This window comes from Vigna umbellata, chromosome 1 (assembly GCF_029865625.1).
Source record: "Vigna umbellata cultivar VRB3 chromosome 1, Vumbellata_1.0, whole genome shotgun sequence".
Classification (NCBI taxonomy): Eukaryota; Viridiplantae; Streptophyta; class Magnoliopsida; order Fabales; family Fabaceae; genus Vigna; species Vigna umbellata.
The window spans coordinates 18,060,396-18,084,546 of NC_142165.1; the positions used below are offsets into that span (position 1 = coordinate 18,060,396).

At 35.2% G+C, this 24,151-nt stretch overlaps 2 protein-coding genes and 1 long non-coding RNA gene across 3 annotated transcripts; all 3 read right to left on the reverse strand.

Moving 5' to 3' along the window:
- Positions 1–9,015: 9,015 nt before the first annotated feature.
- LOC124829510 (MFP1 attachment factor 1-like) lies at positions 9,016–9,734 on the reverse strand. Its single transcript, XM_047303032.2, has one exon. The coding sequence runs from the start codon at positions 9,594–9,596 to the stop codon at positions 9,192–9,194; it is 405 nt and encodes a 134-aa protein (XP_047158988.1). The 5' UTR covers positions 9,597–9,734; the 3' UTR covers positions 9,016–9,191.
- Positions 9,735–11,814: 2,080 nt separating this feature from the next.
- On the reverse strand, positions 11,815–15,863 carry LOC148204841 (uncharacterized). The gene is made up of 6 exons (XM_088092199.1): positions 15,851–15,863; positions 14,844–14,850; positions 13,136–13,262; positions 12,778–13,056; positions 12,582–12,686; positions 11,815–12,507 (listed from the first exon to the last, which is right to left on the reverse strand). The coding sequence occupies exons 1-6, from the start codon at positions 15,861–15,863 to the stop codon at positions 11,989–11,991; spliced, it is 1,050 nt and encodes a 349-aa protein (XP_087948325.1). The 3' UTR covers positions 11,815–11,988.
- A 5,325-nt stretch (positions 15,864–21,188) lies between these two features.
- LOC148204842 (uncharacterized) lies at positions 21,189–23,750 on the reverse strand. Its single transcript, XR_015786892.1, has 3 exons — positions 23,420–23,750; positions 23,157–23,323; positions 21,189–21,274 (listed from the first exon to the last, which is right to left on the reverse strand). It is a non-coding gene; the product is annotated as an uncharacterized LOC148204842 (long non-coding RNA).
- Positions 23,751–24,151: the final 401 nt, after the last annotated feature.

Here is a 24,151-nt window from a genome sequence, read left to right on the forward strand (position 1 = left end):
CAAATAACAATTAATTTCTTTTGCACGTGATCCATGGATGCAAGTGCTATCTCTGAATTTTGTAAATGACTTTTTCCGTTGAACAAAATTTAGATACGTTTTTTTTATTCTTTATTCAATTACCATTGAAGTTTATTCTAATTATGTATACACATTTGTGCTACTAAACTTTATTATTTTAGAAGAGTGAGGAAAAAGTATATTTTTAATTAGAGAATCTAATAGCGTAAAAAAAAAACCTTAAAAATGCATATATAGTGTTTTTAGAAAAGATAAATTGAAAATATTTCTTATGTCCAAGTTAAAACAAAAAGAAAGCCGTAAAGAAATCTAAAATAGGAAATTGTTGTGAAGTGTACATCAATATAATCAATATGCAACGCGTGAAAACAAGAATGGGATTTTGACTAAAAAAAACTAAGAGATGAATTTGTTCTTCCTTTGGCCAGTGGTTCACGATATCATAAAATACTTTTCTCTACATTAGAAAACTACATCCCTTGAACTCGTTTACTGGATATGCTTTGTTTTATTTTCTTTACTAATGTTTCCAAAGTAGAAAAAACATTAATTATTTAATGTAATACCAATAAACAACAAGGTGTATGTCTTTTTCAATTACTATTTTATACGTATATATAAAAAATTAATATATATATCCATATACAGTTTTCTTACGACTAATATCTTAAGAAGAATAAAAAAATCGAAGGAAGCTACATTGGCTAGTTTTTTATTATTCTTTTAATAAAAACAAAGAAGTTGGAGTGGTAGGTGGAGAATTTTAATATTGCAAAATTTCTACAACTATTTTTAATGTAATTTGATTAGATAAATGAAGATTTGATTAGCCAATAGATTCAATCTTAAATCCAAAATTTACGAAACGTGAAATGATTGGATTCAACATAGAAGCTCAACTTTTCTACTTTCCTCGTATAGATAAATGGGTAATTTTTTTATTGTGAAAGATTTCTTTTTTCTAAATATGGTTTCTTCACACATGTGGTGATCGTGACTCACGAGGCTTAATTCGTGGAGAAAGAATATATTGTGTCTAACAAATCATAATTACATTAGAAGAAAAATTCATACATAAATAATTAATATTATTTGTAATTTTAAATAGTGAGACAAATAGATTTATGATTTTTTTCTAATAAATTATTTAATTTTCTCATTTTTATTTAAATATTTAACTTTTACATCTTTACTCGTCTTAAATTTATATTTAGCAAACAAAACAAAACTTGAGTTTCACACATTCTCTTGAGCCACGAGAATTCTGATCCGATAAATTTGCAATACTTGGTTTGTGCATTCTTTTTGTCTTTTTTGAAATTCTCACAAATTTTAAAAATCATATTTTTGACATACAAATTTTTTTCATTAATTCAATACTATTTTTTATTCTTTTATTCTTCTTAAAAGTATAAAAAATTATTATTTTATAATCATTGTATTCTTATAATATGTTTTAAATGAATGTAAGTGAATGTAAATATGTGTTATTCTACTGTTACTTCATTTATACTCAATAATACTATCTTTTTGCTATTCTTTCCAAATATAACGACGATTAATATATTAAAAAAAATCATATATTATAAAACGTTATGTCTATGAATATTTTAATGATACAAAATAAACTAATTAAGACTAAAAATAGAGCAGAAAATCTAAATTGATGCACCGCCGTGAACTCAAAGAAGGTGACAGTTCAACAAAACCTGTGTATGCCTTTTCCAAAGGCACCAAATTTCAAATCCATCTTCCTCTCACTGCTTTTCAACTATCGTGACATGTAAAAAGGGAACACCAAAACATTTTAAAAATCAAAAGTAAGCATGCAACGCGTACCAGATTGTACACATACATACACAACAACATAGAATCGCAAAAACCGTGTGAAACAATTGGTTGAACATGTCATGATTCTCCATTTACTTCAATCTCACAGGTTAACTTTGTAGGTTTAATCCATAATCTGTTCCTTTTTCTTGGTTGTCAGAATTTAAGGAGTGGCATGAGTAACAGTAGAAAGTCAAAATTCATGAATATGGGAAGAATATTCAAAGCAACCAATTCATTCTCTGCACGTGGAGCGTTTGCGGCAAGCCATAATTAACCCTACACAAATTTTCAAATGAAAATCCCACGAAATACATAAGAATTTGGCTAAAGTCAAATCAGCTTGCAGCTTTTAAGGACCCACTTGGAAACAGCTTCACCGTCTCTACCAGAAACCTTTCTCTATATAAATATATGTAGAGCATCACAAGCTATAACTCAGCTAGAGCAACAACAACTTCACACACTGTAACATTTTTCGTTGCTCTTAGAGAAAGAAGTTTATAAGTACTCAAAAGAACATAGTACTGTTCGGAAAAACCAAGAAAAGATGCAGATGAAGAAGAGTGTTTGGATTGTGATGGTTATGACAGTGCTTGTGGCGTCATCACAAATCTGGTTTGTGCATGGAAGAGTCCTTCGATCAGAGACACCTTTAGGTGACGGTTGTGAGGATTTGAAAGGAGAAGCTTCGTATGTTGAAATGGCAACATTTTCTGTTTCTTCTAACAACTCCATAACTCGTCAATTTGCTCGAAGTTTGGCGTATAAACTAGCTTCTGGACCCAGCAAAAAGGGTCCTGGTCACTGATTAGTCTTCTTCCTTGCTTTTCACTCTGCTGGTTTTCTTCCACCTTCATTTCTTTCAATTTTCTTCCATTTTTTTCTTTTCGTTTTTGTTTTCACTGAAATCCACATACATTAATCAGATACATGTGTGTCTACTTTGCAGAAGCTGATTGTAAAAATAATCTGTTACACATCTCTGAATATATATATATATATATATATATATATATATATATATATATATATATATATATGCATACTATATTTCTTTCTCTTTTTCATTTCATCACCAACTGGAAATATGCTTAAAGACACAGAGTTTAAAAGAAACATTTGATTCCTACGATGTGCATAAACTATGATGAAAGAAAACCAGAAAAAGCTCAGAATCATCGTCTATCAGTTTTAAATTTCTCTCCACTGATATATGAATTTTGTGCTATTACTGTTGAAATCTTATATATATATATCATCAACGCTGTTCAAATTGCATAACATGTATATATATTATAATAACAAGCGATTGCGCAAGCAAGTAAATGAACAGATGAAAAGAAAACATGTTAAGCACTTAGCTCAAAACTGGTATTAATACTAATATGAAATTTAGTCGCTGACAATTTACAGTAATAAAGTTATTAAAGGTTATAAATGTTACATAATCTCATGATTGGGACCAAAGCAATCTCGATGTATTTTTTTAATCATACATGTTACTGTGCTAATTCTATTAATTTTATAATTAATATAAAACACCTTAAAAGTTATAAGTAAAAAAAATGTTTTATGATAAACTAATGCTAGTATGTTATTTCTCTCTTTGTAGCCTTTAAAACTGATATTAACTTAAAATGATTCACATGCATATACTGAGTGATCAAAAAGGTTAATTTACTAATCTTCAAATGATTGTACTTTTTTTATCCTCAAAACGATGATAATATTAAAATCTTAAAGAAACTGTAAAAAGGAAACAGAAAGAAAGAGAAAGTAAAAGAGATGTTGGGATGAAGAAGTAGTGACGAAATTCTTTTTGGTTGGTATGTTTGCTAAGCAATCTAAAGTATGGTTAAAGCTTTTAGAATGTAAGTCAAAGATAAGATGAGAAAGGCAGATATGAAGGATGACATTCCCCTGCAGCCATGCTTGGAAATGTTGACCTCTCACAGCAACTTTCTTGTAGCACCAGATGAAGTCTATATAGTATTTTAATTTTCTACTCTCATCAAAAGCAATATTTAATTTTGTTTAAAAGAACAATTAATGGTATTTTGTTCATAACACAAGTAGTTTTCAAAACCTAACCGAATTTGCTTAGTCGACTAGTTAAACTTGAAAATGGTCAACTCGTGGATAACTTGGTGAAGAATAATAGTTCAAGAAACTGACAAAATCAGATATGACTGGCTACTGGTCAGCTAGTTAATTTAATTAAATTCTTAACAAAAGTAATATTTTTAAAGTGTTAATTATGTTTTTAGATACTAATCTTTCAAGCGAAATTCTATTTTCTTCCTGTCATAAACTTTTTGTACCAATTTTATTTCTATAATGCATGTTCTTTTCAACACTCAACAACGTTAAATAATTTATGATGCCACAAATGACAATTTTTTTTCTTTTCGTTTGTGAACGGATGATTTTGATGAATTAGTGCTTGGTTCAGAAGGAATGACATTCGACTAATGATAAACTCTTCAGTGTTTTTATATATTCATTCATAAAGTGTAGAAATAAAATTGGTATAAAGTTTTTGACAAAAACTAATTATAATATTAGTTAAAAGTTTAGGAATTAAAAATATAGTTAATCTTTTTTTAATATATATTAAATTAAGTAAAGGAAATGAAAAAAGAATACACTTGAGGATTTTCGCCCACAAATTTTATCTACAATTATGAGAAATCAAGTCATTTTAGGTACATAAAACTGTATAATTTGACACATTTCTGTTTTGTATCCAATTATTGGATTAAACTCAACTTCCTGTGATCAAATATCTTTGGAGAGTTTGTTTTAGGTATAAATTTTCTTTTTCAGGAATCAAGTTCCCTATTGTCATAGATATATTAGTTGTTGAATTTTAGAAAATTTATGATTTACTTAAATATTTTAGAAATAAAAGTGAAAAATAAAATGCAATAAAAGTACAATGAATATGATAAGTAATTAACTTAAAAAAATTTAGTTGTTGTAACTATATGATTAAACCCTAAATTTAAAAATATTAGAGTGTTGAAAATGTTTTTAAAACATATGAATGTATATTTTTATAGGTAGGATCCTATGCACCTTAGTTGAAACATGAAGTAGATCGAGGTTGACAATCTTAAATAACAGAAGAATGATAGAGACTAAAATGTTCTCTTCCTGATTTATACATAAACAACTACAACATTCAAGCTCTTATGTTTCCCGTAAGTATCAATTTTGTATTTTGATTCCCATCTTGATGGAAAATTCCTCTTTGCAAGACACAAAATGAGAAAAAACTTATTAATTAATTAACATTTTTTTTCAAACATAAACTAAGTGTCTTTAGAAAAATTTGTCAACTCCTTCATGCTTGAAAACAAGAAGACTCAAAAAAATTACAAAAAGGGTGATTAACTCACTAAATCAATCTCTCTTAATCCTTGAGATTATGTTAATCTTTCTAATGGAAAATGCTAAGTGGTTCACAAGAAAAAGAAAGTGAAAAATTCCCTTTTTGCGACAACTTTTTATTTCATTTCCAATTAGTTGAAAACATATCATGCAACAGTTTTCAGGAAAGGTTGTTCCTAACATTGCACAAATACCAATACCAATACCAATGCCAGTTGATACCTTTTTTCATCTTGCACCCAATTGTCAAAGTTACCCACGTGTAAGTGTGTTAATATACACGACTTCAGTCCTAGCAATAGTTTTCAATCCTACCAAACTGATCCTTTTGTTTCAAATAAGTGGTACTATCAGATTCAAATATCACAAGTTTGACAGGTTAGTTTACTGAACATTTCACATAAAGAAGCATAGTTTTCAATGCTACAAACGTTACCGACAGCTTTATTATGCATCCAATTGATTCCAACCTTAATCAAACAAGGAATGCAATGGAATTGAACATCGTAATCGTGGCATTAATTAATAATCAACGTAGGTAATGAATGAGCATATTCAAGGTCAAAGAGTGGCTGTGGCAGCATGTGAATGAGTTAGTAACATGAGGGTAGGAAAATGTTCAGAGTCCAAATCGCAAACATGCTCACACCACAGTCCAAATTCTTGGCTGCCCTTGTCAAAAGTGGTCCATGAATTAAGAAGAACACCCATCTCTCCTATCTCAACATTCACTTTGCTTGTAAAAATGTCCTCATGCAGACAACAAAATAGGTTTTTGTTTTGTTTTATTTTTTCTTAAAATTGAGTTTTCTGTTCTCCTATTTTCCCACCTTGGACCAAAGTATGAGGAGTAAAAAAGACTCAAATTTTTAACAACACTTTGTTTAAAAATATTGATTCAATCGGATACACTCGATAGACACGTTGATATATTTAAATTTTCACTTGACACAGTGTTTCGGATGTGAGGTGGAGAATCACAATTAACACTCTTTTACACTTTTCTGTCAATCCTCTAACGTCATTTTATGTTTCCGTTACGAAGTTATTCTTAATTTTGCGTCTCCAAACTTCTAATTGAGCGGATAGGTACCTGAAAAAGGCAATTACACGCTCAAGTCAGTTATATGTATCTCATCAATTAGCATAGTAAAATTTTAAATTCGCAACAAAGTCTGATCAATTAGCATAGTAAAGTTTTAAATTCACAACAAATGTAATCACCTATCTTCTTATCTTACCTTTGTATTTATAGATTTTAAAGTGAGTTTTTAATTAGAGCTGGCCTAATCACGACTAAAAAGTCAATATGTTGAATTTGTAACTGTGGTGCTTAGAAGTAGAACTACCGATCAACTTGTCGAGAAGGTGTCCGATTTATATAAACTTAAGTTTAAAGACTATCTTCCTCCGACAGGACACAGATTTTATGTTATTTTACTATTTTACATTCCACAAAACATTATAGAAACCCAAGTGGTTCCCCCAAAATATGGCAAATCTTGATAGAATTTACAGCCACTAATTCATTCATGGAAGAACATTCATACTTTTGACGATAATCCATAAAACTATTTCACAATTAACTATATTAATATTTATAATATTGTTTCTATTTTTAAAATTAAAAATATTAATATATCTATATATATTAAATAAAATTGTGAAGTGAGTTATTTGTCGGAAAAGGTTCTCAAAAGATAATTTGTTTTTTCATTGAAACGGACAATATGAGAGAGTTTATAATTTTTTGTAACTCTACGAAGGCCCACTGGTTAATTATAACCCAGTTGGACCAAGTTGACAACACGTTTTAAATGGGCCAGCTTAGAACAATTAATGTGACAGATTGGTCTGCTCCAATCTTTATCTTCTAAAAAAGAGGCTAATATGACTAAAAACCTTAACTCTTTTTTCATGTGAGTTGGTCTCAAAATCAACCAGAATGTTTTTCGAAGCAGTCAAATAGGCATGCAGAGCAATCCTGAAACAAATGATCTATGTGCTCAACCAAGCAATAGTCAGCGTGCATCGTTACCTCATTTAAGATGCATTATATCTAGGAACTTTTTCTTCAAGTTCACGTGATATTAACCAAAGATGTCTAACACAACAATAATGTGAGAGTGATATCATGACATATTTTGACATTCATTTCATACACACTACAAGAAAGGATAGTATCAAATAAATGTAAAAAATTCATTTGTATCAAAGAATCATTTTTCTAGACTGTCACCACAACACACCATAAATGAAATTCAAAACTTGAAACAGCCAGTCTATGGTCTGATTCTATCACAGAAGAATACATTAATGTCACTGAGCAAACGAACGTGCTGTGAATAACGCACTAACACTATGTCCCTGTCACTCTGATCTTCACAACTTGGAAAGCTAAAACCTCACAAGGATTAGACCATTGTGTAGACATGGATACAATTAGTTAATCAGTGTGCAAAATGGAGCACCTTTCATCTTAAATCACAAGTGTGGAGTGGTATGCATATGTTAGTCCAAGATTGCTGCTTAAGTAAAAGGTCGGGCAGAGGTTACAGAAACTAAGAGATGACCTTAAAAGTGATATCAATCAGCCCATAATCCAATGAACAAAAGCAGCACCATTGATCGAAAATTTAGCAAATGGTTGATTCAAACAAGCAGTAAACAAACCATGACATTTCTAAGCATATAACATCAAAATAGCAACTGATCAGCAAGTTTACCCGCCCATGGAATTAAATTTTAACAAGGACACTCACAAACATCACCTGAAAATAGAGTACTTACATATAAGAATTTAATTAGAATACACTCATTTGAACATTGATAACAAATCCTGAATTGCCTTATTACTGAAAACTATTAACTCCGTGATAATTATTTAAGTTATGTAGATTATTATCCCCTCACAACCTCTCACCTGAAAATACAGCTTAATTACAACTCAATTAAATAACCCTCGTTTTTGCACTCCAATCCTGAATTGCCATAGACTTGAAAGTTCTTGACTGCATTGTAGAATAGGAATTGTGTACTTTTACGAGGCTTGTGTATTTGTTTCTGTCTTTGTGGTTAGAAACTATTTTCTGAAATTTGTTGCTGTTAGAATTATTGGATCGTTCGAGGGATGAGCCAGGTACCCATAGTATAAGTATTTGATGACTTTTAAAATTAGCTGACTCATTTGATATAAAAGCTTTATGCTTTGTGAAGGAAATTCTGCTAACATGAAGTTACGAATCTTTTAAACATATCAATCAATCTTCATAGTGGCATCTTTTTCATCTTTCACATTTTCTACTTTTTTATGACTGAATTTGTAGGAATCGATCAGTTTATCCGCATCCGTGATTCGGCATTTAACACTTTTACCCTAAACTTGTCTGATCATGACATAGAAAATTCACAGAAATATAACATTCACAGGGTATATAATAAAGATTCAGACAATGTACATCTTAACTAATGGAGAAGTAAACAGAAGAAAACTCACTCGGCACAAAAGAGCGAAACCAGCATCACTATCATACCATTACTAATCATCACTACAAATAGTTTCAATCGACAACAAATATCATGCAAACTCTATTCTTATCACAAGACAAGCAAACATCGGAAAATTCATAGATTATTAAGAAAAAAATGCAGTTCCTTAAATTCTTCAAGTGTTGTTGTTCAATAAAATTTGGAAACAGTGGTTAGAAACAGCGGTAGCACACACAATCGAGATAAAATTCTAATTCTAATAAACGACGAATGGAAATATATCTAAATTTATCTTTACTATTATTACCATAAGTTGATGCAACAAAAGCATGCGTACACTCAAAAGAGACTATAAAGTTAGAAAAGTGAAAATTTTTCATACGAATCCGAATAAGCCAGAGCAAGTAATTTTACATCCGCGGATCTTCCACTTCTACAATCTCGCAGAACAAAGGTTATTCGGAGACGACAGTGGCGACGCCCTCTACGGCGGCGGAACCCGGTGGAGCTCTGGTCTTGACAGTTTCGAGCATGCGCTTGCTGATCTCCTTGGAGTAGAGCTGGAGGGTCTTAATGCCATCGGCGGAGGTCGTGGCGGAGGCATCCGCGGCGGAGAAGGCTTCCCCCTCGATCTGGTGAGCGGCGGCGGAGGCTTCGTCGGATGAGAGAGTGCCGTAGCGTTCGGAGAGTACGGAGGAGGTGGTGAGGTTCTCGATGAGGCGGTTGACGATGGCATCGCGGGTGCGCCCGGTGATGGGCCATATGGTGAAGGAAAGAGCTGCGGAGGGGTCTGGCTGCGGCGGAGCCTCCGCTTGCGGTGGAGTGGAGGGTTGGTCCGGTGTGGTTTCGGTGTCTGACATAGTAACGACGAAAAGGGGAATATGGGATTTTGGGTTTGTGAAAGAATAGTGGTTTTAAAGGGTTTGAGAAACAAAGGGAGGAAGAGAAAGAGACAGAAAGTGTGACGTTTGTTGTGCTTTTGTTTGAGGAATGGGATGTTTCGACAAACAATGCGTTGCCTTGCAAGTGAGATCTATTGGTGGGGATCTTTGAAAACTACAACATTAATGCATTTTTTCAAAATATTTTCTTCTTTCCTTATCATTTTCATTTCTAATTTTATTAATTTAATAAACTAAAATGTTTTTTTATGGACCTTCTTAATTCAACTATTAATCTATATTTTTATACAATTATTTGTTAAAAATTCATAATTGAAAGGAAAAAAGTAAGCCCGAAAACTATAATCCGATTTAGAATAGGTTACGAAATTCTATCTCAATTTTAACTCGCATTGGTTTACTTCAATGGGCCTAGCTTAATCAACTCAATCGGCCTTATTTTATAATATTGTTATTTGAACCTCCTGGATTTATTAGTATACATCATTTTTTGTTTCATAAAATAATCATTTTCGGGGAAGTAATTTTGGAAGGGTTAAAGATTATAACTTTCTAAGAAAAAAAATGAATATTCCAAAAGATACCTTTTGGAAGAGTTAAAAACGACTCACTCAAATCAAATATCAAGAAAAACAATTAATTCATTTGGTTTTGTTAATTTTTTTTTAAATCTTCCATTTTTATCCATATTAGTCATTATTAAATCAATTAATTGCAAGTTACCGCTACCAATTCTCTTTAATTGTAAAATAAAACGTGTGATTTAAAAAGAATTAAGAGAATATGAAAAGTTGAAAGATGGAGAGTCAAATAAATGATCATTGTCACTTTGACATTTTTTAAATGTTATGATTCATTAGCTATTTTTTTTTAAGAATTTGGTTTTAAAAAATGTTTCTTAACAATTTTTTTTGACAAAATTTTGACCACCTATGATGACTTATGATTGATTGATTTTAAATATTTTTTAAAAAACATATTCAAACGAATCAATAGAAGAATGACATGTGATTGTTTAGAAAATTGGTATGAAAAAGTTGTTAATTTATTATGGTCATTTGTCTTTTAATGCGTTTATGTAGAAAAAGTGTTTTGGTTAGAACCAAATATTATAAATACAAAAAGAAAATGTGGGTCAATGGACATGGCTTGTGCTCATGTTGCAGCAAGTGAAACACACTTGTGAATTTTAGTACTCACGCCTTTGGAATGCAACGATTCATGTTAGAACACCTGAGTTCAAAATCATACCTTTTGGGCTTGAAGAAATCACGCCATTGTTTCCTTAACCTTTTAGGACTTTAACAAACTTGGCTTTTGCACCAAAGTAGGCAAATATGCCTCTAATATTACCAAAATGGGCAAATTCAAACCATATTACGAAAATGGGGAAGTCGTGAGGGGCCCAAACGACTTCAAATGAAGAAGTCGTGCCCCTCCTGCACGACTTCACACTGTTCATAGCAACAGTGTTGAAGTCGTGCACCCCAAAAACGACTTCTGGGTCCTGTAATCGATTACCATTTTTTGGTAATCGATTACACAATGTTGAAATCCTGACCCCTGCAAGACTGAAAATGGACGAGCGTTCAATGCAAATGGACGAGCGTCCACTTCTCCTGCCCACTACAAAAAAGTAGGGCATTACCGAAGGCCAGAAGCCCTCGGAAAATGCCAAAAGCCGTCGATAATGGGTGTTTACCGAAGGCCTATCGACGGCCAAAAATCCTTCGGTAAATCCCCTGTCGCTAACCATTACCGAGGGCTTTTGCCCTTCGGTAATTACCGAAGGCTTAAAGCCTTCGGTAATTACCGAAGGGCAAAAGCCCTCGGTAAATACCGAAGGGCAAAAGCCTTCGGTAATTACCGAAGGGCGAAAGCCCTCGGTAAGTTCCGAAGGGCAGGAGCCCTCGGTAATGAGCATACGATGGTATTTACCGAAGGGCGATAGCCTTCGGTAATGGCCATACGAGGGCATTTACCGAAGGGCAAAAGCCTTCGGTAAAATGCAGGGCAGGTTTCAGCAAAATTGTTTTTCTTGTGCAACCCAGACCTGTATAACAAATTTCAATTACAAACAGACCTGCATAACAGTTTTCAAACATATACAAACATGCATAATGTGCATCTCAAAGATCCAATCAATGATCAATATCCAATGCACATCAAATAATCTACAAGACATCCATCAATGTATAAATAATGTATGGGGTAGTTCAAATATAAAACAATGTAAGACAAGGATGTTGTAACATCCAAAGTTTGTAAGTACATCTAACATTGAAATGATATCAACTGAAAATATTCTAATATCCAAATGTTTGTCTAACAAGTAATAACAAAATGAAACCTAATAATGTACATAACTATCATCAGAATGATTTTCATCATCCTGCTCCTCTATTGATGGCTGGACTGGTGTGGGTTGGACTGATGAGGGTTGGACTGAAGTGGGCTGCTGAGTGGCAGCAGGTGATGAGGAGGCTCGTGGCTGGGTCAGAGGGAGATTTTGTACTTCCTGTGAGGTTTCAGGCAAGACTCTCATGATCAGGGCCTTGAAGTTCGTAAACTCTGTTCTGAGATCAGTGATCTCCTGGTCACGTTGATGGAGTTCCTGCCTCAGGCGAACAACCTCCTCAGGAGTAGTGGTGGAAGAAGAAGGCTGGTGCTTCAGAGTACCTCCTCTGGATGCCGTATAGTTTGCAGCAAGCTGTCCCGCACCATATACTCGTCCCTTTTTCTTCCCACCAACGATGTCGATCCAGCACTGTGTCCTACGGATGTCATCATCTGCATTACTGGCATCATCCGGTGTAGGAGCTGACTCATGTTCAGATCTAACCTGTGAAAGTCTCGTAGAAAAGTCTTCCTGTTGAAACATTAAAAGCAATGTCAGATAACGATAGTATAACAGAAATAAAAAATTAGTAATTATTTGCTTACATGAGTCTTCCGAGATCTTTCATCAACAAATTCATTAGTTCCCTTCCGAACATGAGTCTGTGCAAAGACCTCATCAACATGGACCGCCCGTCCTAGAGCCTGTGCCTGTAACATAATTAAGAATTACAAGCGTACATATGAAATACAATATACATAACTTGTGTATGAAGGAAAAAGTTATGTAATGAGATTATACCATACGAATGGCATGCTCATGAATGGTGATCGACCCACCAGTATGCAGGGTGCCACCCCTTTCAGACGCTCTGTTCCGCTGGGCTTTAGCACACTTATTGCGGAACTCTACTGTATTCCAATGGGCCAGTAAAGAGTTCCAAATGTGCTCACCCAGCCAGTTAGGGCGCTGTGCTGCATTCCGGGCATCCCTAAACATCTCTGACAGCCGATGAGATGCTTTCATGTGGAAATTTCTGTGTATCTGAGTTTCATGTTCAGGTTTCCACTGCACCTTCATCTGTAACATTAAAGAGAACAAACATTGATTAGGCAACATACTAAAATAAGAGCGACAATTAGTTTAGTGGATTGTTGACCTGAAAACGCTCCCAGAATGCCTTTCTGTCGTCGTCAGGTATTGCTCCCCAAGTAGGCCATGGACTTAAAAACTGTTGCTTTATTGAACGTGTGATGGCCTGGGAAGCAACCCTAGATGGAATAAACCTGCATAACAAAACTCATTTCAATTACAATATGGTTTAAACATGAAATGATATCAACAGATTATAAACTTACCCTTTACCATAGGGCTCAATCCATGGTCGATCATGGAGGGGCGGATCAAGATCTTCAGCATCACCACTTGAATCTGGATGACTAAGTGGTGTGACAGTCTCAGAAGGAGGTACAGAAGATGAGGAAGGTATAGAAGTAGGGTCAGAGAGAGGAGTGGGGGTAATAACAATAGGGGGAGGAGTGGGGGTTGTAGAAGGGTGTGCTGCAGGAGGAGGAGAAGGGTCTACTGCAGTGGTAGTAGAAGGGTGTACTGCAGGAGGAGGAGTAGGGGCTACTGCAGGAGGAGGAGTAGGGGCTACTGCAGGTGTAGGAGTCTGTATACTAGGGGTAGGAGAAGGCCCCACAGATGATGTAGTACCGGGAGCAGGGGTAGGTAGTCTAGCAGGCACCCTAAGTACATACTTTGGTGCCTGCCGTTGCCTCTTTGTAGGCCTTGCTACCCCTTTTCCTTTATCAGGACGCTCTGAACCTTGTCCTGTCATTACTGCACTCAAATGGTTACAAATAAAGCGAAAAAAATATAAACAAATAAAGGATGAATTGTTTTCAAAGTCAATGTATACGTAATTGCAAACAAGTTAAAGATGGTATTTTAGATAATGGTAATGAAATGATAGTCCAATTTGCTACAATAGATGTTCAACATTCAATCATCGTCATCATCATCATCATCTTCATCTTCATCTTCAGCATCGTCTTCTTCTTCTTGTTCTTCTTCTTCATCGTCATCATCACCATCATCTTCTTCTTCTTGTTCTTCTTCATCTTCTTCTTCTTCTTCTTCTTCTTCCTCTTGTTCTTCATCACCTTGTATTGTTGCTTCTAATTCATCTCCATCACCATCAGGGTCGACCAATGCGGTTATACGTTCAACTTCGATAATTTCTTGTGATTGTGACATTTGGTCAAGTTAGTAGGCTACATCTTCCTCAACTTCATTTGAGTCTATGCGACCTCTAGGCTTCGTTTGTATTGCTACGGCCCAACCACGCTTGTCAATATTGCGAAATGGTGGATATGGCACATAATAAACCTGTCTGACATTAGATGGTAGAATGAAAGGATCAAAAGGCCCATATCTTAATCTCTGGTTCAGTTCGACAATATTAAAGCGTGGATCGACTCTAGTACCAGCTCTAGAAGGATCAAACCATTCACAATAAAACAGTACCACTCTGTTTGGAGAAGTAGTGCTGTTGTACTCTAACTCATATATTTTATGAATGATGCCGTAGAAATCATCATAAGACCCCTCTGTTAGGCCCTTGACATACACACCACAATTTGATGTTTTCTTTCCTTTAGACCATTCATGTGTATGGAATTTGTAACCATTGATGAAGTAAGTGTGCCATTCTTTGACACATCTCATTGGCCAATTGGAGAGATGTCTTAACTCTTGAACCGTGGGAGTTAATGCCTGATTAAAAACCTACAAAGGTACTAACAAAATTAGTACCTACAACAGTCAAATTAACCTTGCTCTAAACGAAGGACAAAACTACGGACCTGATTTCTAAACCAATGGGGAAACTCAGAGTGTATTCTAGCAGAAGTATTTCCTTCTGTGACTTGCTCAGCCACAACAAATGAGCTGGTAGAAATGAAATTAATTAGTGTATAACAATTAAACCTTTTGATAGATTAGAGATGGATGATGACATACTCAAGGTACGGCTTGACTTCACTGCAATTGATCAAGACATGGACATGAGCGGAGTTGAATTCAGCATCAGTTAACCAATGAGTGAATTCTTTCCCTGCGTGACGGCCTGATTGTCGGAAAACTGATAATGCACCTTCACGTGGTTGAACTTGCCATTGCATTTCATTTCTGACATGAGTGGGAGACAACATGAAGTTCTTGAAATAATGTGAACAAAAATAAGTTGTCTCTCTGTGCAAGTAAGCTGCACCAATTGAGCCTTCCACTCTAGCTTTATTTTTAACTGACCGTTTGGATTCTCCCATAAACCTTTCAAAGGGATACATCCACCTGTACTGCACGGGTCCCCCAAGCCAAGCTTCATATGCAAGATGAATTGGAATGTGCTCCATTGAATCAAAGAATGCAGGAGGGAATATTCTTTCCAATTTGCAGAGAATAATCGGGATATTTTCATCCATCTTTTTAAGGGAATCTTCCTTTAGTGTCGTGCAACACAAATCTTTAAAGAAGTTACTGATTTCTATCAGTGGATGTAACACGTGTGTTGGCAAACAACTGAACGCAAGAGGGATGAAAGTCTCCATGAATACATGACAATCATGACTCTTCAACCCTTGAATAGTACCGTTCTGAACATTGGCACATCTGGACAAGTTAGAAGCATATCCATCTGGCATTCTAAGCTCCTTGATCCATGCACACACTATTCTTGTCTCGTCTTTTGACATGGTGTAATTTGCTTTTGGTTTAAATAATCGGCCGTTACCTTGTGCCTTCAACTCTAAGTCTTTTCGTCCACAATACAAAGGTAAATCTTTTCTTGCTTTCTCATTATCTTTTGTCTTACCTTTAACATCCATGACTGTGTTGAAGACATTGTCAAAGAAATTTTTTTCTGTGTGCATCACATCGATGTTGTGTCTTAGCAAGTTGTCCTTCCAATACGGAAGTTCCCAGAATATGCTTCTTTTAGTCCAATTATGCCATTCCCCAAACCCTTCTAGCCTATTCTGACCAGATTCAGTGACTTTTGGATAGTCTTTCACTCTTCTCCACACGTGTGATCCAGTCAACTTTGGCGGGGGCATATCCGTTTCAACTTTTCCTTTTCGAAATGCCTTTTTGTTTCTTCTAAAGGGGTGGTCAATGGGCAAGAACCGTCGATGGCAGTCAAACCAACTACTTTTCCGGCCATGACTCAATTGGAATGACTTTGTATGTTCCATGCAATGTGGACAAGCTAATCGACCATGTGTGCTCCAACCAGATAACATGCCGTACGCTGGGAAGTCGTTAATAGTCCACATCAAGGCTGCCCTCATAAGGAAATTTTGCCTCCTTGAAACGTCATACGTCCAAACACCATTCCATAACTTCTTCAAATCATCAATCAAAGGCTCCAAGTAAACATCAATCAATGATTTGGGATTAGATGGACCTGGTATTATACACGATAAAAACATGTAAGGCTTTGTCATGCACATCTCAGGTGGTAGATTGTATGGTGTAACTATCACGGGCCAACATGAATACGGTGATGCAGACGCCTGAATGTACGGGGTAAACCCATCAGAGCATAGACCAAGTCTGACGTTACGCGGTTCACTAGCAAAGGATGCATGTTTACGATTGAAGTGCTTCCAAGCTTCACCATCAGAAGGATGACGCAAAAGTCCCGGAGTTTTGTTACCATCATGCCATGTCATGTGTTCTGCTGTTTGCATTGAAGTAAACAATCTTTGTAATCTTGGAATTATAGGTAAGTAGAACATGGACTTTAATGGAATTGGTTTTTTTTTGCCTCCGTCCAGCATGCATTGTCTGATATCGAGGTGAGCCACAAAACTTGCATTCCACCAATGTGGCATCATTTTTGCCACTGTCATTGTCATAGAATAACATACATCCATTAACACAACAATCAATCTTCTTCACATCCAATCCCAACTTTGAAACACATTGTTTGGCTTGGTAATAATTCTTTGGCATCAAATTGTTTTGTGGTGTCAAATCTAACATCAGTTTTGTATAGAAGTCCACTGCTTGAATGGGAACGTTCCAATTAGATTTGCCAGCCATGAGTCTAATGCACACTGACAATTTTGACTCAGATGAACCTTCAAATACAGGTAGATTTGCCTCTGTCAGTAAATTGTAAAACCTCTGCGTCGTTTCATTGGGAGGCTCTTCATCATGACTATCGTCTGCTTCTGCAGCATGGTGACGAAGAGCATGGTCGACCATCTCTTGCATGTAGGCAAATTGATCTATCTCACATGTATGTACAACAGTATTCGAACCTGATGCAAGCCGTTTTTCAGCTGCAGTGGAGGTCGAAGGAATTTCTTCACCATGAAATGTCCAGACCGTGTAATTAGGCATGAACCCTTTTTGGTAAAGGTGAACTTTGACGACTTCATCTTTCAGAATGCTTGTACATTCGCACTTGATGCATGGACATCGAATCCCTCCATCAAGGGCATAATATTGATATCGTCGTGCCGTCTCCACGAACTCTTCAACTCCCATGACAAAAGATTCTTTCAAACCTCTCCTTCCACTATAACAACGGTCGTACATCCATCCATGATGGTTGGGAAAATGGGCCATGTTCTGTGACAAGCCAAACAAATATAAACTTAGCCAAAACAGCAACACTCCATGTGACATAAGTAATAAACCTATTACTACTGAAGTCGAACATGGAAGGCAATTTCAACACTATGGTCATAGGCATTCAATAAGGGCATGCAAAGACAAGTCCTCAGTATTGAAATGCATTAAACATCCTAAGGGGTTGTGTATTAAAGTTGGAGGAGACAACTTATTACACCTGAAGTTCTCTTGTCTAGAGTACTTCCACATATTTTGTACGTTCTAAGTGTTTATATTATTTTTACCCTTCTCATTTCATTGAGAAAGTTGGTAGTACCATAGGATTTTAAATGACTACTTAACTTAATCAAGTTGTAGCCTAATGAATGAAAGACAATATACATGAACATACAATATAAAGATGAACATAATTTAGGCAATCAAATATCTATAGAAGCATGGATATATAATACATATAAACATAATTGAGGCAATGAAATAGCTATTAAAAGTATGTACTGACAATCACATTAGTTAAAATACCCAAAGTATTTATGTTCTAAAAACTCAAAGTTTGAGTTTAAGGTAATTCTTTGCTTTTGACATGTTTCCTAGCTTCATTCCACTACTACTTTACACATGGTAGGATGTTCACATTACTTCAAATAAGTGTACATTAGGTGTGGTTGCAAATTCTCACCTTTTAAGCACACTTTTATACCTTCCAACTACTCAAAATTTTAGTTATACCTAATTCTTTGCTTTTAAATAGTTTCCTAGGTTTATTTCACTACTTTAGACATGTTAGGATGTTCACATTACTTAAATTTAGTCTACGTTAGTTGTATTTCCAATTGTTCACCCTTTGAACACACTTATTAGGTGCTAAATACTAAAACTTTTAGTTTTAGGTTATTATTTGTTTTTCAGTACTTTCCTACCTTGATTTCACTAAGTTATACTTGTTAGGATGTTTACATACCTTAGAATGAGTCTACATTAGGTGAAATGACAATTTCTCACCTTATAAGTACACTTTTATAGGTACTAAAAAATGAAACTTCTAGTGCTAATTTTGGTTTAAAAATGCTGCATAATTGGCTATAGCAGCAGTGACTTGAAGCATCTGCTCCTTTGTGTGCATTGTGAATGTTTGAAAAAGTTTATTTGACCATTTTAAACTTGTGTGCACTGTTCATTTGGTCACATTTTAGCCATCAAGGGCAAAATCAATTCCAAATCCGTTAATTTTGCTTAAATTTGGAAGTGAATTAGTGATTTTCGAGTTTACTATGATTCCTTGTTGTTTCAATGTTTAAACACCTTTAAATTGATGATATAAAGTTGCTATCATCATCACTTAAGCTTTACAAACACTGCCAATCATTTTTGGGTTTGAAAGCACACTTTTAAAGTCCATTTTCTGGTGCAGCATACATTCTTAGTGCTGTTTGATTTTGTATACTTTACCCCTTTCGAATTGTGCCCTCATATCTATCTTTCTTTTATGTTTTAAAACTTGTGTATATAGTTGTTTTACTGTTTTGGTTAATGCTTTAATATTATGACCACTTTTAGTGTATTCTACTAACTAGTTTTAGGTTCTAGGGTGTCATATTTTGAGTTCTAAGTTGTTTTTGTAGTGTGACTTTCTCATTACCATTGATTTACCATCCTAAACTTGTTAGGACAGTTTGTTTCAAGTTTCGTAGGCTAGTTTAGTGCAGGCATCAAAATTTGACCATTGTAGTGCATTTGTAGTAGCCTTTTTGAGGTTTTACTGGTGATTTCAAGATACTGTAATAGGAATCAGTTCTTCAGTCCATTCTTAGTCATTTCTAGGAGGTAACAACTTGTGTACAGACTTTTAGGCCTGTTTAACAGATTGCTCATCATCATTCTTACCAAATTTACCATGGTGTAGTGTAATTTTAGGTCACTAAATAGTCAAATCTTCTATTTCTTTGTGTTTTCGAATTGTCCACTCATTTCTATCTTTCTTTTATGTTTTAAAACTTGTGTACATAGTTCTTTTACTGTTTTGGTTACTACTTTAATACAGTTTGCATTATGACCACTTTTAGTGTATTCTACTAACTAGTTTTAGGTTCTAGGGTGTCATATTTTGAGTTCTAAGTTGTTTTTGTAGTGTGACTTTGTAATTAGCATTGATTTACCATCTTAAACTTGTTAGGACAGTTTGTGTGAAGTTTCTTAGGCTAGTATAGTGCAGAATAAACAATTCAAACAAGTTCAGCAAGGTGAAAAGGTACAATGAAATTCTGAAACAGTCAAATGGAAAGGATTTTGAGCAACCACAGTATGCAGATTGCATACTGTGCTTATTATGGTTGGCTACACCTTAAGCAACCTTCAACAACACTATAAAATGTTGTACAAAGGTTCAGAATCAGAGGACAATAACTGAAACAAATTTAACAATATGAAACCAGAATACAATTCAATTGTATTCACTTTCTTTGTCTTTTATATCCTTCACAGATCAAACATGATACAAAAAGGCCTCTATAATGTGCAGTCCAGTTTTATAAACATCCTCCAACTACGGTGGTGTTAGAATTATTGTTAGAATGATTAGTGTGAGTTGTGTGTGTGCTGTCAGTATGGGCTGTGTGTGTGAGTTGTGTTCCAGCCAAACTGAGTTGGAAAGGAAATGGGTAGTTACTTTATTTCCCTTATAAATGTAATGCTAATGTAAGAGGAGAAGCAAGCCTTCTCATTCAATAATATGTGTTCATGATTTCTGTGTTCATTCAATAGGTGGCATCTTAGGAAGTGGAGAAGGAGCACAAATTGTCAATTCATGGTGCAGCTTAATTAGGAACAAAAAACCACTTCAAGATTCCAGGAACAGATTCAAATTGGATGGGCTCTAGTATTCAATTTGTTTCTGTTTAGTTACTCTCATCAATAGGAATACTTTTGTGTACTGTTGTATGTGTCTCTGTTCTTGGGGACTAAAATAATGGCAATTCATGTACTTTTCCATCTTAGATAACATGAATTTGGATAAAATAAATGTATCATCTACTTTCTCCTTTATTGGTATCTCATATCTGATCTAAACAATTTCTCTGTTATCTCTTTTTTATTTTGGTAAATTACCAAGACAAATGAAACAGGCGACATTAGAATGGAAAAGTAGAAACTCTACTCTTCTTTTGTTGATAAAAGTAATTTGTATAACTAAACAAGGCATAATAGGAGGCTTATGTTCCATAATAGAACTCTTTTTTCTTTACTGACTTCTTTAATCTATATAGTTTATAACTATATCATGATTTTATACATAAATTAGGTATGTCTTATGATTTGGATTATGTAAACGTATATGGTCTTACTCAATTCATAGGGGCTGTCCAGCAACCAAGATTGTCAAAATTGACAACTCCTATAGTCAATTTTTGGGTTCTAGGTTCTAAGTCTAAATACTCTTACATATTGACAATCAAATTCAACAATACAAAACAAAGTTTCACAAAACTCAATGTATACAACATCGTAACCTCCATTCAACATAACTTAACATATCACATATAATCATGCAATTTCAGTTTAGGTGAGCATACCTTGGCCTTTGTTATCCTTTCCTGATCAAGTCTTCTTTCTACACTGTCTTCCTCCCCTTCTGCCCCCAAATCCTTTAAAAACTGACCTAAGACATCAAATAGAAGTGTACTTAAGGTTATCATACTTCACCATAATTCAACAAACCAAATTCTTTGATATTTGACAACTCAATATCCAAAGAAGTTAATCAAACAGTAGCATCAATTAATCTCTGCCAAAGCAATGAAACCAGACAAGTTGTTATCACTTCTCTTCCTCTGGTTGCATACATTTTTACTTATGAATACATATGTCTAGTTTCACTAAATCCAAATAAGAAAACAAAGTCCTTGACTGTGACAAGTTACAGTGTCTAGTGTTTAACTTAGATGTATATATAATGATATTTTGTAATTGAATTATCCTTACACTAACACAAAAAATTGTCTTTTACATCAAATGATCAAATTGGTACTATATATCTAACAATGGAATTCACACGGTACTCTTCTCTTAGAAATCAATCTCAACATTATAGCACCATAAAGAACATACAATTATTTTCATAACCAATTCACAAAAACACATACATATGAACTTAACTCAAATCAATAACCAATCCGAACATGTAAAGTTACTTCCACCATGAGGCATGGCGTTAAAATTTCATGATGACTTCACGAGCTTTGGAATCAGGCAGCAAAAGGTTATGAGTTAGAGCACTGAGTTTGGGAATTAAAATACCCCACACTGTTTAGACACTACTCCAGAAATCCAAAATTGGTCAGTGTCTCAGTACTACACCCACGGTAAACATTTACTGGTCCCCAACACAGCCCTTTGTTTTTTTTTATGCAGAAAAACCCATTAATGTTTAAATTTATTATGTTTTTTATGCAGAAACAACCATTAATATAGACAGTAACTGTTGTAAAAGATGAGATGTATCAAATGAGATAAAACATGTTATGAAGAAGGGATGCTAACTATTTATATCAGTAAAAAAAGTCAGATGTTAAACCAGAACAAGTTAATGGAAATTAGTAATATGTTAATCAAATGACATTAAATAATTCACTTTTGAACAAATTTTGAGCATATTATATGTATCCAACAACAGAACAAGGTGATTAATGTTGATGATTGTTAAATCCAGCATGCTGAATAATCCTTAAGGAAGAAAGATACATGGAGATAAAAATGCAAGCCAAGAACTCATATGTACGAAAACCTAAAGAAACAATAGCATTCAGGGTTTAAAATGAAACCAAAATATTTTGCAGTTTGATAGGAAAATAATGTCAGCAGAACCTGACATCATAATTTAAGAGGGCAGAGTGTCCATATCCAAGCAGGAATAGTGGGTTCATTTTTTGAATCCCAAGAAAACAAACTCTCATTATCCTTCCTGTCTCACCCTAGCTAGAAAGGGACACATCAACACAGTTGAACAAAAATGTCAAAAAAATGAATCAAACTTTTTTATGTTATTTTCTTCTGGGGTAAATTCTCCTCACTCTGTTCCTTCTTAGTCATTGTTGTACAGGCTATTCGGATATGGAATTGGAATTCACTTGCTTCAAGTAGAGGACCCCAGCAACATTCAAAGAAAGAAAGAAATTAATCCGAAAGATAATCACATACCATTCCAGGCAAGGTTTCAGTGTGAAATGAAATTTGTTTCATAGCATTACTTGAAATTAATTAGTGTTTGACAAAATGACTGAACAAAAGGAAACTGACATGGTTTGTTTGGTTTTTGTGATGAATGAAAACAGTGTGAAAGAATGGGAGCAGTGGAGAAGAAGCTTCAGGAAATGGAGATAACAGTTTCATAATCAACATACATTAGCAATCAAAATGACTACTTTGAACAATATTTTCTATAAAAATTCGTATTGCACACACTAATTCTGAGCATACATTGAACAAAGTCAGAACACATTCTTCTTAGCTTTCATAGTTCATCAATGAAAATGACAACTTACCTCGACAGTAGCCCCTTCAATAGCCTCTGAAGCGGTAGTGGAAGACCTTCTCACAGAGCGACACTCCCCTGGTTGCGCCGCCTCGTCTACGCCGCCTCCTCCAATATCTTCCCTCCACAATGGTAGCCTTCAACTGAACCACCCACCACCTTCCTCAGCTCAGAACACTGCAAAACGCTACAAGAAGAAAGGTTCCACCACTGACGCCTTCTCGAAAACAGTAACAGGGAAAGAAAATGAGATGGGAGAATGGGAGACTTCACCTATAATGGAGGACTGGGGAAGAATCGTATCCCAATGATGGTTAGGGTGGGAATCAGTCTGCACACGCGACACACTCAGTTCGTCGAGGGAGGAAGGGCACACAATCTCAATATTGGGGAAGAAGGGGTTTTCGCGAAATGAGGGGAGGGAAATATTTCACTTTCTAATTTCATATACATCATTCACTTACCGGCGGTCATTTACCTTCGGTAATCACTCCTGTGCATTACAGACGGCCATTACCCTTTGGAAAAGTGATACTACACAAGCCTTCGGAAAAGCCTTCGGTAAAATACATTTACCGAAGGCCACAAGGCCTTCGGTAATTACCCCTCGGAAATAATTATTTTTCCAGTAGTGGCCGAGCGTCCACTTTTGGTGCAAGGCGGAAGAGACGCTCGTCCAGGCAGAAGCGGACGCTCGTCCAGGCAGAATAGGACGCTCGTCCAGCCAGGCAGAAGAGGACGCTCGTCCAGCCAGGCAGAGAGAACGCTCGTCCAGAAAGCTAAGAGGACGTTCGTCCATCTAGCTAAGAGGACGCTCGTCGAGATGCGCTCACTGGACGCTCGGCAGGAGAAGTGGACGCTCGTCCATTTTCAGTGAACGCTCGTCCACATACAGATCGTCCGCGCCCGGGCGCGCGATTCTTTCAGAAAGTTTCAACACTCTGTAATCGATTACCAAATCAATGTAATCGATTACAGGATCCAGAAGTCGTTTTTGGGATGCAC